Raw genomic sequence first — 17,600 nt, forward strand, 5'->3', positions numbered from 1 at the left:
CAAGCTGTAGCCACATAAGAACTACAAACAGAAGCTTGAAGTGTCAAAGCAGCCACCTCAAAGGCACGTTTCAAAGAGGCCTCCAGCCGTCTGTCTTGCAGATCCTTGAGTGCCACACCACCTTCCACTGGAAGAGTAGTCTTCTTAGTGACCGCCCTCACCACAGCATTCACCCTAGGTAAAGCAAACTTCTCTAAATGATCCGCTGAAACCGGATACAGCCTGGCCATAGCCCCGGCTACTTTCAGTCCCCCATCCAGATCCGCCCACTGAGCCGAAATCAACACTTCAATAGCTTCATGTACCGGAAAGGCCTTAGAAGGTCGTCTGGTACTAGCCATCTTGGGGTTGACCGCCTGAGAAGCCGCAACCTCAGGGTCCTCTATATTCAGGGCTTCCGGCGATAAAGGAGGACAACTCCTCCTTATGGAAAATCCTCACGGCGGAAGAGTCCTCCGGTTGGTCAGTGAGGACACCGTCCTCTACCCCTATCTGCTCCGAGAGAGCCACCACAGAGGGAGATGCAGGCGACTGTATGCAGGACCCCTCCTCCGACCCCCCCCCCCCCCCCCAAAAAAAAACCTAGGCTTTTTAAGGGAGGAGAAACCTTCTGGGGAAAACCCCAAAATCTCTTGGTTACCCCCAGAGAGGATCAAAGGCCAAAGCTTCGCAGCCGCGTGAGGGGGGGGATGGCAAGAACCTTTTCAACAAAAACGTCTGATGGAGTAGCAAAATAAACTCTGGTGAAAACCCCTCCCCCGCAATGGAGGAGGTCGCAGCCATGGCACCTGCACCAGTGCCCACAGTGCCTGATGCCCCCCCCCCCCGACTCCCCTACCAGCAGAGAAGCAGCTGTGCCCAAAACCGCAAAAACTGGCTCTGCGACCGATCACAAAATGGCGCGAGAATCGCCAGGCTCCGGGTGGGTAAGCACACTCTCGGGGGGCCGGCGGGGGGCACCGCTCCGTCGAGTCCCGCAAAATCAGCATACCCCACACTGCAAAGGCCTGCCACCGAACGCCATTTCCCGCATCGGGAACAGCGTTTTACCGCCTGCACTGCCATCGCCCGCCCCCGAACAGGAACCCAGCAAGACTTACCCCGGACTGGGAAAGCGCAGGAACTGACAGCTGAGCCGAAGAAAAAAAAAGAAACTCTCCGACTCCACTTCGAGGCAGGCAGGCAACAGAAAACAGGACTCGGACAGCAGTAACACAAACCTGCTCTCAGCAAAAACAAACTTCCCTGTGCTTCTCTGTTTCTCTTTTAAATAAATTCTATGTTGTTTTTTTTAGTGAGGATGCAGAAACAAACAGGGAAGGAAAGGAACAGCAAAAGCCTGTTCAGAGGGAATTTGAGGTGCAGCAGGGACCCAGCAACTGAGTATGCTGCCAAAGGGGACACCACCAGTCCGCCACCCCCGGCTCAAACTAGCCACCGGCCCAGGAGCATCCTCAGAGGCCTTGGGCACAGGAGCTGGAGAAAAAGCCGTCCACCACCTGCTGAGATAGAGACATACTAACTGAAGAAGGAGCTGACCGTCTGGCATCACTGCCTTTAGTTTATCTCTATCTCCACCTGCTGGTAGGCGGACTTAACCCACTAGTTCCTGGATTCATCTGCTGCAAGTGACAAGGAAAGTAAGTTACCACTGAAAAGCAAGAATACCAGAGTGAAAATGCACACAGTTTTGTACATAGCAGGGCTTTTTCTTTCAGGATTGGAGCAAATTTTAGATAAGTCTTAAATGTTTGCACAAAGGAAATTGAGAAGACAATAAGGGAAGAATTCCCAAACAGATACAAAATAGTAAACAGCCAGCACTCCAGAGCTTGATTTTATTATTCATACCTGGATTTTGATCTTGATCGGGAATGTGATTCAGAACCTTTTGAAGCCCGTGACTGACTGCGAGATCCTGACCTGCTCTCAGATTTTACACGAGCAGGGCTCCCAGATGGGGATTTGGACTGGGAGCGGGATGCCTAACGAAGAAAACAGTATTACAAATAGTACTTGTCATATAAATGCCTAACACCTAATATTTTAAAAAACTTTCTATTTTACTGATTGCTCCTGAAAAATAAATGGTTAGAAACACATCTTTTTTAATACCCTCCTTAAATGTCTATTAATGGATTTAATTAACACTGTATATGCTCCTCATTAACAACCTACTTGAACCAAATCACCAAGTCTATTATTAACTTAATAATCATGCAAATTCATCTCTAACTTGATCATACAGACACTGGAACATAAACCATACATTTACTTAACCTAGGACCCATTCATTCTTCCAGATTCTTTTAATTCTAGTTCACTCTTGCTTTTTACTTTTCTTCATTCTTCATTGTTTTTCATTTTTCATCGTGAATTCTTCCCCAATTCAAACAATTCATTAAAGCCTTAAAAAAAAATTCAAGTGCTTCTATCTGACCAATCTTCTGTTCAATTTTTCCCCCATTCAATTTAATTTTCTGATCTTTAATACTTTTCATTAGCCTTCTTTTATCTTGATTTATCTTCCACATTCTTGGAAAAAACTCTTCAATTTCTTCATGAACATTAACCTTAATGGAAAAAGAACATTTAGTATATTTAAGCACGTGGGGATAATAATACTCTGCTGGTGTTCAGAATGTCATCTATCAAAATAGGAACAACCAGCAGGTGAAGTGCAAACAACTACTTTAAAACATGTATCAATGTTTACATTTCCACCTACTAAAACAACTTTGCCTATCTGTTAAATATAAAATCGCATAACATACAAAAGCTCTCTCATACTTTCATAACATTCTACTTAAAATAAATGTGCAAAAAGTGGGCTACGCCATATTGCTTAGAAGAAAGCATATGTCCTTTGAACTACTTTACTTACAAAGCTAAAATTACCCCTGCCAAACATTTCATACAGCCAGCCACAAAAGCAAAAACACTTAAAGAAACCCATCTTTAAAAAGACCACATGCATATATGTCAATACACAACATATGCAAGCCCATCCAAAAGTGTTATTAAAATATCCTGAAAGGAAACCAAACCCATTCAGAATTCCCTACTTGACTGTTAGCTCTAAAGGGGCAGAGCTGCCACATAGACTCTGAGGTTCAAATCCAACATAAGTATCCATTCAGTGAAAGAACACTTCAGCTATATGGAAACTATGATAATTAATCCAAAAGGCCAACTGGAGATTTTCAAACAAAACCCTCTGCATGGCCAATATTTAATTTCATTGCTAAGTCAAGGCTATTGATAAAAATTCTAAACACAAAAGTTAACTTGCGAAAATACCTTTCCAACTTACTATTACCAGTGAAATTATGTTTTTGATATTCTTTTTAGAAATTGCATCTGGTAACACAAATCTCAGTGACATTCCTTGTGACCTTGGGCAAGTCACTTTACCCTCTGCTGTCTCGGGTACAAAACTAACTTGTATTAACATGTGTTGATGCAATTTAACATGTTTAGTGGCAGCCCCATTATCTCAGTGGGGACTATTCAGGAAGTACATAATGCATTAAGTAAATCAAGCTCATAGATTTGAAGTCCTCTAGGGACAGAAAAATTGCTATTCTACGTGCACTTACAGTAGCTCACCTTGTGTTACTAATGAAAGGCACGAGTTAAACACAAATTAAATTTCTAAGACTCATAAATTAAGAAGCTTTTAAGTTATATCATCTTCAAGCATTACACTTATCAAAAATGAGTGGGGGGGGGGGGGGGGGGGAGCACACCAGCATGGCTTTTTATACTGTCAAAAATAGTACTCCTGTGGGAATATTGCACAGGCATCAGCACCTCTTCAGGACTGGGAAGGAAATTATCACATAGCAAGAGGCAATGGTACACAATGGGGCTACATCCTCCTCTTCTGCCACTGGGCAAGTCACTTAACCCTCCATTGCCCCAGGTACAAATAAGTACTACTACTACTACTTAACTCTACTAGGGTAACCTGTATATAATACGTAAGCCGCATTGAACCTGCTATGGAGTGGGAAAGCGCAAGGTACAAATATAGGAAAAATAAAATTAAAAAAATATATAGCCCAGCTACTCATTTGAAACGTGTGGGCTACCACAGAGTGGTTTAGATAAGCAGTCTGGTCTAGGCCAGCAGGATGACAATGTGGCAAGATCGTTCCCTCTTGCTGTGCAACCAATGCACGGAGGAAAAGTGCTTTGGAGAGGGGGAAGAGTATAGTGATAGTATGTAGAAGGAGAGTTGGGGTTTATACATCATGGGTCGGAAGAGGCACAGTGGGAGTTATGTGTATGGGGGGGGAGGAGACCTTAGAAACAGATAAATTTAGAAGTCTTACTAAAAGTTAGAGGGGTGGTAGTGAAGAGACCTTGATTGACCATCGTTGGGAACAGGAAACTGGGCCATTGGCGACAGAAAGATTCTTGAGGTTAGATTGAGAACAGAAAATGGCATGACAAACAGTTGAAGCCAATTAATTTAGTATCCCTTTCCCTCTTCTGCACAGCTGTCACCATTCACCCAAAACAAAGTTAGCAAACCTATGAGCTGCTCTATCTAGCTTTTTGTTCTTTGTTAGTAGCACTTTTATTTTATCTCACTATTATTTTCAAACATGCCCGCTAGTGCATGATATGGATGTACACAGAGGAAGTACTTGTATTATCTGTTAGAGTAGCAACAATGGAAGCGACCCCGCTGCTGTCCTCCCGAGGTCCGAATTTCCTCGCCCCGAAGGAGAGTCTCCCTATCCCGACAACGCTCGAGGACATGCATCGCAGGCTCCAGAAGCTGCTCTCCGGTTCCCACACTAGGAGCAGCGTTTAACCGATTCAGAAGGAGCTGCCAAATGCCCTGTCTGAACAACTCACGGAGCACTCCTCCCCCCCCCACTAGCTCCTTAGACCAAATCCCTGGTACTGTGAGAGCCTTTTGAGAACACCAAACTTGTTCTTCCTTCTTCTCCCTTTTTTAATTAGGATAATACCACTCATATGCTCCTGACATGGAAGGAAACAGCGGGAGGGGGGAGAAAGGGAGGAACCTAGGAGAACCAGGTATGCCTGCTCAGCACCTTAGCAATCTCTCAACCCCATGGGGAACCTCATCTCATCCCGAGGGAACGGGCGAGGAGTCCCAAATCCAGAGCTGCACAGCTATGACCATCTGCCTGCTAGACAGAGAGAATACTGAGTTTTGGATGTCTGCACATGAGAGCCTCAGAAGTTCTCTCTATCTCCGCCTGCTGGCAGAGGGACATAACCCACCAGTCTCTGGATTGATCTGTGGGACGCTATGGAACATCTTTTTTTCCTGTGCCTACATCAAAAGAAAAAAAAAGATGGCATGTGGGAACTTGCTCCTTTTGTTTTGTGGAATGCAGTGGTATATTATAAAAATGTACTTGACTTCTTTTATTACTACGATTTCACACAGAGGTATTGAATAATGAGGGAAGGGCTTCCTTCATGTATAAGTTCTGTCCAGAAGCAGTCTAAAGGGAAAATTAGGTTATTTCCTTGGTAATTTTCTTTCCTTTAGTCATAGCAGATGAATCCATTACGAGTGGGTTGTGTCCCAACCAGCAGGAAGAGATAGAGAGCACTGAAAAAACATAGTGCCTCATGGCCAGCTAGCTCCATCTGCCTCTTCAGTATTTGAAGCTTCCAAAGCAGTGTTACACCGCAAAGCATAATAACATGAACTTTCCTCACAGCAGATGAACGCCCCAAAACTGGAGCTATAAGTCAAAGGAGGGAATGGACTCATCCTCCTGGAGAGAATGAACTCATCCTCCTGTAACTGAACAGAAATCCTGAAGACTGTTTTCCAACTTCTCCCAATGAGGGAACATATCTACAGGAAAAACTGAACAAAAAGTAACATAAATCGCATAATGAACCACTGAGGGAGGGCTCATGGATTCATCTGCTATGACTAAAGGAAAGAAGGCTACAGAATAGAATTAAATGCCCTAATAAGAGACGTGTTTGTGGAGTCCCGATGCTGTTCTGCCGCCAAACGGGCGGCGGTAGAGGAGACCTTGCAAGGCTTGATTCACATTGGGGTGGTTTCCCCCGTGGCTCCGGCCGTTACTCCATTTACTTCGTGGTGCCGTGAAAAGGAGGGTCTTTTCGGCCTATCCTGGACTTAAAACAAGTCAACAAGTCTCTGAATGTGCAGCATTTTCTCATGCAAACCCTGCACTCCGTCATAGCGGCGGTACAGCCAGGAGAGTTTCTCACGTCTCTGGACCTGAAAGAAGCTTACTTTCACATACCAATTTGGCCCCCGCACCAGAGGTTTCTGCGTTTTGCGATGATGGGAAAACATTTCCAGTTTCGGGCCTTGCCTTTTGGCCTCGCCACAGCTCCCCGAACCTTTTCCAAGGTAATGGTGGTAGTAGCTGCTTTTCTCAGGCGAGAGGGTATCCGGGTTCACCTGTACCTTGATGACTGGCTCATCAAAGCAGACTCTGCAGAAGAGAGTCATCAGGTTACAGCCAGAGTGGTCTCAGTACTGCAATATCTGGGCTGGGTCGTCAATATAGCCAAAAGTCACCTGACCCCCTCTCAATCTCTAGAGTATTTGGGGGTCCGGTTCGACACAGCCTCGGGGATGGTCTTCCTTCCCGAGCAAAGGCGGCGCAAGCTTCAGAACCAGGTCCGTCTGCTCCTCAGGATGCCTCGCCCGCGAGCTTGGGACATAGTCCAGCTGTTGGGGTCGATGACGGCCACTTTGGGAGTGGTGCCTTGGGCGAGAGCGCATCCGAGACCTCTGCAGTGCTCCCTGCTTCAAAGGTGGTCTCCAATGCAGACTCACGTGGCTCCATGCGGCCCGGCTTAGTATGGAGTGGTGGCTCTCAGACAGCATGCTGTGGCGAGGAATGCCGCTAGCGATCCCTGATTGGTGCCTGGTGGTCACAGATGCCAGCCTGAAGGGCTGGGGTGCACATTGTCGGGGAAGGCATGCCCAGGGTCTTTGGACACCCGAGGAGTCGGAGTGGTCCATCAATCGCTTGGAGTTGAAAGTGATTTTCCAGGCGCTTCTGGCCTTTCAATTGACCCTGGAAGGATTGGCTGTCAGAGTTCTGTCGGACATGACAGCAGTGGCCTACATAAATCGCCAAGGAGGCACTCAGTGCGTAGCACTAGCAGTGCAGGCTGCGCAGATTTGCCACTGGGCCTGTGAGATGCCAAACCCCAGTGCATACCCGAGGATAGGCGCGGCCTTCCAAGGGTCAGGCGGTTCCCTCCTCTTACAGACCTCGCTTCTGTGAAGCTAGAAGGTACCGCCCGGTGCGTTCTGCTGGGTTCACTTCGCATGCCCGTTTTCAGCAGAGGAACGCCTTTCGCTCGGACAGGCGTTCCGCAGCAGCAGGCTCAAGACCTGGAGTTCAAGGGCGACCCTCTCAATGATGGTGCGCCGGCACCCTCCTCGATTCCTGTGATAGGACGACTTTCCCTCTTTTTCGAGGAGTGGGCCAAGATTACCTCAGATCAGTGGGTCTTGGACCTGATCGGAGAAGGCCCCTCGGGGTCAGCCCATTGAGCCGTGATAAGCTCTTGGATGGAGTCATGCAAAGGAAAGGCTTGAGGCTTCTTAGTACTTGCCATCCTCGGATTACCGGAGGAGTTCTCAGTACTCCCAGGGTCTTCTATAGAGAGGACCTGCAAGGCATCAGTAATAAGCGCTGGCAGCTCATCGCGGTGGAAAATCCTCACCGCGGAAGGACCATCTGGATCCGGTGGCAATCCTGCACCTTTTTCTGGCTCTCCAGACCACAAAGGCCTGCCAGACCCCTCAGAGTTCTCACATCCCGACCACGGCGGGGGGGGGGGGGGGGGGGGGGGGAAAGGGGGTGTGCCTATCTCTGAAGGAGAATCCACCCTTCTGCGCTTGTCTTGCAGCCATCTGTCAGGGGAAAACGCGCCTGACGATAATCCAAGGCCAGACTCTACTGGAGGGGATACAGAAAGCGGGGCCACAGAGGACCCCTGCGAAAGAGCTCTTTTTAACATGTATGCATTATGCAGCAATAAAACAAAATCAGGGGAAAATGGCTCACCCTGGCCTCCCGGTTCCAGTCCGGGGGAAACAGCTCTTTTATTTGCCTCTACACGAGGCACCCCTCCAGGCTCAAACCCCTCCGCCTCAGCGGGGGTCGTGCCACGCTGTTACAAAATGGCGCCCACTGCCAGCTCCACGGAGCGGGAAGGAACATCGCTCGCCATGCTCAGGCCGGCTCTACCGCCTGAAAAGCACGCCTTACAGAGCCCCGCTGCAGATTTGCGCTTGCCACAAATGTAACAGCGCTTTACGTTCTCAGCAGCCATCGCCGAAAACAGCGGAAATTCAAAATGGCGGATTCGCGCCAAAATCGTCCCAAACACGGGCCCTCCCCAGAGGAGCTACAAAATGCTCTTACCTCACCAGACCGAGTCTCCGCGCTCCGGTCACGCTGCACAATCAGAAGAAAACTTCTTTTCTGGGATCGCAGCACCAAAGCGCGACACGACTTTTTTTTTTTTTATGCTGTGAGGAAAGTTTGAGGCAACAGCGAAAAAGGCAAATTTCCAACTCCGGAGGATCAGTAGCGTGGGGAAGGCAGGGAAAGGGCGAATCTATGTGCCTGCATCCACAGCATGGGCAAAGACAGGGATAGGGCTTGCCTATTTGTCTACTTCCACATCGGGGGCCGGGTAAGGCAGGGAAAGGGCTAACCTATTTGCCTGTAAAGTGGGTACCACCAGCCACAACAACCCTGCTACAACTGGCAAAAGCACAGGAGCCACCCCAGGCAGATTTTCTGAAGGAGCTTGAAGAAGCTGCAACCACCCTGCTGGGGAGATAGGGAATACTGAAGAGGCAGATGGAGCTAGCTGGCCATGAGGCACTATGCTTTTTCAGTGCTCTCTATCTCCCCCTGCTGGTTGATGGCCACAACCCACTCGTTAATTATGTTCAGTGGAAAATAAATCTATTGGCTCAGGCTGCTTCCTATGTGAATATTTCATCATTGTTTCATTATTTCTACCAAGTATTACATATTAAAGGCATATGCTTTAAACTTTGTTTTAAAATTTGTTTATCCAGTCCTTACATGCACATGGTTTTCCTTTTTGGATCCAATGGGTGGTTGAACAATTAATATAAAAACTGTATTGTTTGACTGCTTTGGGTCCTACTAATCTGTACATCTGCTGTCTAGGATTTTGTAAGATGAAAATGAGAAAAAAAGTTTTTGAAAGTTGTTTACTTTTGCAATGTGTGTATGGATGCCTGTTCTGGTGTGTGCATGTGATAATATTTGAACGTTTATACATATAGCTATGATTTCTGAACATGTGGCGTCATTAAAAGACTTAAATGTCCAGTTGGGTATATATGCTAATCTCAACTTTGTAAAATGTTTTAGACATATCCATCTAATTGCTCCCATGATATAACTGAATTCTATTATGTCTCACCGAATTTAATTGGAATAATGTGGGATATAAGCTCCCAATGCAGTCCATTGATTTTTTTTATATTTCATTCTTGAGACGACTGTGCCAAAACTGAAAAAACTCTTCTCTACTATCTGGTCAATAATAAAAAGGAACTCACTGAGAACACTATCGACCCTAAAAGGTTGTTTTGTGGCTGTACATGAGGTACTGTAATATGGTGTATATGTGTGTATTTATCGTTCCTAGTCATGCATCCAAAGGTTATATAATACTTTCAAGAAAGCTAGTTAATCTTTTAACTTATTAGTGGAACATAACCACAAAGGCATGGTATGGTCACATTTTCAATATGGTGATACTAGAGCCCAGCCAAGGAATAGATTCTGAGTTAGACTTCACTAGACCAAACTCACAGCATCATCATCCAGTTGAATATGCAGCACCTTAAAAGTTGGATAAAGGATTTTAAAAAATTGATATTTAGTTATGTTTAAAACAAAATATTTTTTATTTTGGCTTATAAAACTACTTGCATGTTCACAACAGAATCTATTTGTGTATCTAAAATGTCAAATTTCTACAAAACAGATGAAGTGAAGTTATGATTCCTTGTGCCCCAATGAAAGAAGACTTTAATTTTACTTCCATTTAATTTCAATAAATTCAATTTTCATAATACCAGGCTTCCCAGGGCAGATTAAAACAGTTAACATGAACCCATCAGGAAACAGGATACCCTCACTGAAATTTGGTCATCTGTATTGTATAGAACAGTGAAGAAAAATTAGAACAAAATACAGAATTTATAACTGCTGTTTCTACCAGCTACAATAATTTAAGCTGTTTTACTGAAATTCATTTTATTTCATGATATTTATATCTACATACAGGAAGCTTTCAAATTAAAAAGCTATCAAGTTAAAAATCTTTTGCCCCCCGCATTTAAAGCACTGCCTACCCAACTGGAACAGCTTTTGACTTTTTACAGATGGGCATGCATACATAGTCTTATTTCTAATAATCTTTTGCTATCATTTTGGGTGAGCAAAAATAGTGGCAAACTCCGCCTACTGGCTTCAGTCCATATAATGGACTAGAGAGGCTCATGCAGTCTCATGTTCTCAATCTAACCTCCCTGACTAATGTTATGTTCTCATGAGAGAGAGATGGATGAGGGGAAGAGGAGAATTTCAGACCTTGAAAGGAGTCTAGTCTCAAGATGGGGGAATTCTGTGCAAATTAGTGACACAGCACTTTGCAGTATTTTACGTAGATAACATAACATTTTGCTCAGAATTTTACATTTTTTGCACAGAATTCTCCTAGAAATAAACAGCCCTGGAAACAGCTCAGACACAATCTGCTGAAAAGTAGATAGTCACTGAAAATTTCTTACTGTACTAGTTTCGTTTGCCTACTGTAAAGCTTGCTGATTTGGTATCTTGTCTCTCAACTCAATTTAAGACGTTTTCCTTCAAACTCAAGTCAAGGCATAAAATGCACTCATCTAACTGCAACTGTAAAGTCAAAACTGAGAAAAGAGCATAGGTACTCAGGCAAAAGGAAGGGGTCAGATGTAGAGGAGATCAGCAGTGCCTTTTATGACTAAGCCGTTTCCTTCTGTTACTTTTAGGTACCCAGCTCAACTGCAATCTGTCCCCTTGTTGCTATAAAGCCACAAGCCTTTACTCACAACTGTGTGTCAATTTGTCCCATTTTATTGACCAAAGACCCCAGTTCTCTCTCCAGAACATTGAAGACATGCACTTCAAGTGCCAGTAAGCAACATTATAAATGAGGGATGGCTAAAATGCTCTACCCTTGCAGCATTCCTAGACACAGGGTTTTGAAAATCCACTTGCAGCAAGATAGCCTATGAAACTTAAGTTTACCCATATTTGCTTTTGTTTTTAAATATTTCGTTTTTTAGGGGTTTTTTTCACCTCCCACTATAAGTCTCACCATTTATTTCTCAGCTTCCAGGATTTTTGCAAACATGATATTTACATTAGCTGCCTTTAAGATATGGATTGGAGACATTTATTCATATCTGTTACATTTCTTTTCCTGGAATCTTACTATACCAGTCGAATCAATGTGTTGTGTCCCTTCCTGACCAGCAAAGGATGTGTTGTGTCCCTTCCTGACCAGCAAAGGAAGAGATGTAGACTTTTCCACCAATGCCAAAGCAGGATATGAACTAGGAATACTTTTGTATGTTTAACCTTAGTAAATCATAGTATAGCCATACCAAGAGTTAGGTTTTTTTTTTTTTCATTTTAACCCTTAACATGAATCCTCAGAAACTTAGCAGAGATTGGGTGGCAGCACCAGTGGTTGAGAGGCGGGACTAATACTGGGCATACTTCTACGGTCTGTGCCCTGAAAATAGTAGATACAAATCAAGGTCAGGTATACATATAAAGTAGCGCATATGAGTTTATCTTGTTGGGCAGACTGGATGGACCATACAAGTCTTTTTCTGCCTTCACCTACTATGTTACTATGTAACATCTGCAGAGAATCTATAACATTTATGCAAAAACCTAGTTTCCACTGTAACCTCCAGGGGGACAGTCCAAAAGCCACTAACAGTTAACAGATATACCAGTCTTTACAGTGAGGGAGGGAAACATGGTCCCCTGCATAACCACAGCCTAGACAGGCTATCCAGTTTGTAATATTTCACAAAGGGACAACCATGTTGCTGCCCCACAGATGTCTCCTGGGGTTACTGCCTGGGCCTCTGCCCAAATAAGTTTCCTGAGAATGCATGGAATGAGCTCATACGTCCTTAGGAATTGCCTTGTACCACATAATATAAGACACCTCAATGGCTGACCTCATCCGCTGCTCTGAAATTTAGAGGCTATCTCCCCTTACAAAGTTCCTGAAAGGACAAAATCTATAGTTTTGCAAAAACAGAACAGAAGGGCCCTCCTAACATACAACCTCTGTACCTTCATCTACATCTCTGAAAGGGCTGGGAGGACCCCCGATTGATTGGTCATTCCATTTCAAGTGGTCTGATTTCAGAGAAGTGCCCTGCTCGACCATCACGGATTTCAATGAAATTTTCTGGGAACATTCATACATGTCCCCATTGAACATTGGTAAAGTTTTACGTTCACCGATGCAATACTTGCTGAGATATAGTAATCTGTTTGACCCCATACTGCAGCCTTCTATGGTATGACTCCAAGATTTCGGCAACTTTGAGACAATGTATCCCCGGCAATATTTTGCTGAAACAAAATTTGGCCATCTTGTACAACTTGTTGCGCTCTATTAAACAAACTAATAAAAAAAAATCTTCATAAGCGATTTCCATGAAGAAAACTTGGAGCAAACTTGGTCTGAAAAATTTGCAGCATGAAAAAATTGTAAGTTTGGCTTTTTATATCTCTGGAATTAAAGGTGTGATAAACGTGAAACTTTGCACACAACAACTTATCAACACAAGGTTTTCGAATATAAAATTTCATTTTCCTAATATTTTCCATTAGTTCGCAAATTGAGTGTAAAGTTGATGATTTTTGCAAAAACGCCAAAAATAGGGTATTTTTAGCCCACTTTTACAAAAGATCTTCTGGAAACTCTTTTTAATCCTTTTCATTAGAAAGAGCATGTTTCAAATCCCTTAAAAAAGTAGGGTTGGTTTTTCATCGCTGGCATATAAGGCCCTAGAAATAGGGACAAAGTTGAGGATGTTGCTATCGCAACGTCATATACTTCAACATGCATTTTTCTATATTGTGTCATTTTCTTTCCATTTCTGCTGAAGTTTAAAGTGTATAATTCATTTTTTGTATGCTATATGAATCTGTTAGTCTACTAGCGGTGCTTCTACACTAATGACATTGGTTAAATATTCTTTAAGTACCTTATTGATGCAGCGCATTAGCATGTTTCGGCTATAGGATTCTGTACTGTGCAGGTGTAGTTTCTGTCATAATCTTTATAACTTCTCTTTTTCAGATTCACATTAATTTATATTTAAACGGTTTTTATTGATGATCAGGCATTTTTAAACAAAATTATAGAAAGCAAACAGAATAAAGTCATAACAATACATCATATGTATTTATACACAGCTTAATTGTTCCATCAGTGACCATCAATTTTTATATAACAATAACTCCCCTTCAACCATCTCCCTCCCCTCCCCCCTCTCCCCCCCCCCCATAGCCTCCACTCTGGGCTCCTTGCTTCGTGGTATCATCTTTCAAAATCCAACGTCAATCTGTACCTAATTACACAAGGAGTATATTTCGACCAAGTTCTTCTCAAATTAGGGTTTGTCTAAATTATTGAGTACTGCGCTTCTTGCTTTATGAGAGATATTTTGTAAGTATGGATTCCATATAGTTATAAAATGCTTCCTTCTCTTTGGGCTGTTAAAGGCTGATCTGGCCTCCCAAAGCATTAGCTCATGTAATCTATTCCTCCAGAGCCATACTGAGGGTGGCTCCGCCTGTGTCCAGTACCTGAGTATACATTTCTTCCCCACTACGTATGCTTTACTAAAAAGTAACTCCAAATTTTTATTTGAAATTCCATATGCATTATTTTTATTCAAAAGTACCCCTCTCCAAGAGGGGAACATCCTTTGCCCCGATATTTTTTCAAGATAGTTTTGTATTGCTTTCCAATATGATTTAATTTTATTACATCTCCAAAATGTGTGCATAAAAGTGTTCCTCTCTTTACTGCATTTAGGACATTGGGCATCAGATATCCATCCGGCCCGTGCTGCTTGTGATTGTGTTATGTAACCTCGGTGTATAATCCTATATTGACTCTCCTGCAGCTCCGCCCCACTTACTTGTTTGGGTATGTCTTTCATCAGTTTATCAAAATTTATACCTTTCAGCTCATATCCCAAATCTTTACTCCATGAGTCTTTAAGCTTGTCATATACTCGAGGTGGATTGAGCATCATTAAAGCTCTGTGCAAACTTGATATTGACACCTGTCCATTTGCATCTCCCCTCATAAAATCACGCAGCCTTTGACCCACCCTCATATCCAAGGCTGCTGGGTCCAAACTAAACCAATAATGATGTAATTGTCTATATGTATAGTAATCTTTATTAGTAAGTGAAAACCTCTGCTGCACGTCCTGAAATCCATACAATCCCCCTTCTTCATTCCTCAAATGTTCAAGCAAAGTGATTCCTGATGTCAACCATCTTTCAAATATCCCTTTCTCTAATCCCGGGGGGAAATCCCTGTTCCCTTTTAACGGAAGTTGATCACTTATATTGGGGTCTTGTCTCCAGGATCGCATGAGATGTTGCCAAATACGTCGCAATGGTTGCAGTAATACACTTTTCCTGCATTCAGGTGGCAGATTCACATTAATACATTTACTTCATATTAATTATTGCGATTTTGCTTAATATGCGAAAAATGAATGTCAAACTGTCAACTGACAATCCCACTTTGCCCATTTGCGTTGCTGGAAAAAAACTGTCATCAACTTGCCACCATGGTTCATTTTATTCTAAAGAAATTGGGCTGCACTATGTGCATAGCTGGTCCGCCAATGAAGAAATGCTCATTACTCGGCGATCAGAGGTTGAGTTCACAGACGACGACCAAATCTGCCTGCATCACAAAGCGATGTATTTTGAAAAAGTACGAAATTAAGCAAAAGTCGTGCTGCAACCCATTCGACAAACAAAATCACAGAGTTAAACATGGACTGTTCAAAGTCGATCTAGCCATGTCCAATGATTTGAAAAAATTGAAAACAAATGTGAAAACGGGCAAAAAATGTGTTCCAAGTGTAAAGCCAAATATGTTTCCATGGTCGAAAGCAAGGCAGAGTCATCGTCATCAGAAAATTACGATATGGACATTTCAGACACTCTTGATCAAAGTTTGACTGATTTGGGGACTTCTCCATTAAAAATTCAGAGGGATAAAACTGGATATGTGAAACGAAAAATTGAACGCGTGCAGAAAGTGGTAGCAGAAAAAATGGTAGCCGCTGCAGTATCAGCCGAAGATATTGGACAAACTAGCAAGTCGGCTGCTAAGGAATGCCTGTCATGCCAAGATTACACTAACCTAATCGAAGATGTGAAAACAAAAATTAAAATATCCAATAGATCCATGAAAATTCAATTATTGACTTTGGCCCCAAAGAATTGGTCAATACCAGTGACAGCAAAAACGTTTAGCGTTTCAGAATGTATGGTTAGAACAGCGTGAAAATTAAACAGAGAGGCATTTGTGCACTACCGGATGCATAAGTTGGCAAACTGCTACCAAAGTTCAAGATTTCTACGAGCATGATGAATTTAGCAGGACGTGCCCTGGTAAAAATGATTTTGGTTTTGTTTGGCTTGATGTCATCAAGGTTCAAAAACAAAAGTGGTTGCTACTGTGCAATCTGAAAGAACTGTAAGTAGCATATCGAAACAAATATGGTGCTGAAACTGGTTTTTCCAAATTCTGTGAGCTCAGACCAAAGTGGTGTGTTACTGTCGGTGCCTCAGGCACACATTCCGTCTGTGTCTGCACCATCCATCAGAATGTTAAGCTTATGTTATAAGCTGCCAACATTAAAGAAAACTACAAGATGCTCATGGGAAAAGCAGTTTGCGATCTGGACGCCAAAGATTGTACGTTGCAGGGATGCCAAAACTGTCAAGGTAAAGAGGCACTGATAGCATATTTGGAAGAAATATTTGAGGACTGGGACTCAGAAGAATCAATAGAATTCAAATAATGGGTTCATACTGACCATGAAACGCTCGAAACATGTTCTCACTGTTGACAACTTTATTGAAAAACTCGCTAGCAAAATTTGGAAACTGACTGGCCACCACTTCATTTCAAAACATCAAAGCAAATATTTGAAGTCATTAAAAGCTGGCCTAAAAGAAACCGAACTTATCGTACTGATGGATTTTGCGCAGAATGACTCATTTGTTGTCCAAGACACTGCTCAAGGCTTTCACTGGGAGAATTCACAATGCATCCATTCATCACTTATCAATAAAGATGGCGTGCTGCAAACTGTCAACTGCTGCATAATTTCTGATCAACATGAAACGGTTTCCGTGCACATGTTCATTTGGAAGTTGATTGAGTTTTTGACGAATAAAATGAAGATTACAAGAATATACTACTTTAGTGACGGTTCAGCAGCACAATACAAAAATTACAAAAATTTTGTCAATCTGTGCAATCACAAGAATGATTTTGAAATTGAGGCCGAATGGAACTTTTTTGGCACGAGTCATGGCAAGTCACCACCATGTGATGGAGTTGGTGGCACAACTAAACGTTTGGCTGCTCGAGCAAGCCTCCAGCGACCATTAACCGACCAAATACTGACGCCAATAGATCTGTTTAACTTTTGTGACAAAAACATTCATGGAATTAAATATATCTATGTTCTGACTGAAGAAATCCAAGAAAACAGGATGCTGCAAGAAGAAAGATGGAAAGCTAGCTGCACAATAGCTGGCACAAAAGATCATCACCAGTTTGTGCCAGTTGATTCGAATTCAATTTCTGTCAGCAAAGTTTCAAATGACACGATTAACTTTGTGGCCAAAATTTCCGATATCGTCGATTCTAATTTACAACTGGCCAAACTATTGCCTGGTTGTTATGTTGCTTGCATTTATGACAATAAGTGGAGGGTAGGCAACGTTGTAGAAATTTCCATCGAACAAAATGATGCACTGGTAACATTTATGCATTCATTTTATTGGCCTGAAAGAAAAGATGTTTGTTGGGTTCTAGTACAACATCTTACTTGTGTGCTTCCAGCGCCATCAGTTACGTTGTCAGGCCGCTAGTATCAATTCCCAGAAGTGACACTAAAGAAAGTGGCTCGTAAATTCAATAATAAATAAGCAATCGTTTGAGTTTGGCAGTTCATACAAACATTACGGACTTCAGCTTGGGAACCATTTAAGATACCCACTTTAGGCTTAGAACCCTAGGATAAGCCGCCCAATCGTCGGCTTGGGAACTGGACAGATACCCACACAAGGCTTTGGAACCTTGATAAGAAACCAAACTAGAGGCTTGGGATGCTCATACAAGAAACCCACCCTTGGTTGGTATTGCACAGCTATCGGGCGTGACCGCTATGGCGATGGGGTTACTGGTTCAAGTTCCTGAAC

The 17,600-nt window shown here is 43.1% G+C and overlaps 1 protein-coding gene across 2 annotated transcripts in view; it reads right to left on the reverse strand.

Moving 5' to 3' along the window:
• The window catches only part of TRA2A (transformer 2 alpha homolog), a 140,987-nt gene that overhangs the window by 116,898 nt on the left and 6,489 nt on the right, over positions 1 to 17,600 (reverse strand). For both annotated transcript variants that reach the window (XM_030201850.1, XM_030201840.1), the window contains exon 2: positions 1,852 to 1,985. In XM_030201850.1, the coding sequence (XP_030057710.1) occupies positions 1,852 to 1,985 (134 nt within the window). The remainder of the gene's footprint in view (positions 1 to 1,851; positions 1,986 to 17,600) is intronic.

This window comes from Microcaecilia unicolor, chromosome 1, assembly GCF_901765095.1.
Source record: "Microcaecilia unicolor chromosome 1, aMicUni1.1, whole genome shotgun sequence".
Lineage (NCBI taxonomy): Eukaryota > Metazoa > Chordata > Amphibia > Gymnophiona > Siphonopidae > Microcaecilia > Microcaecilia unicolor.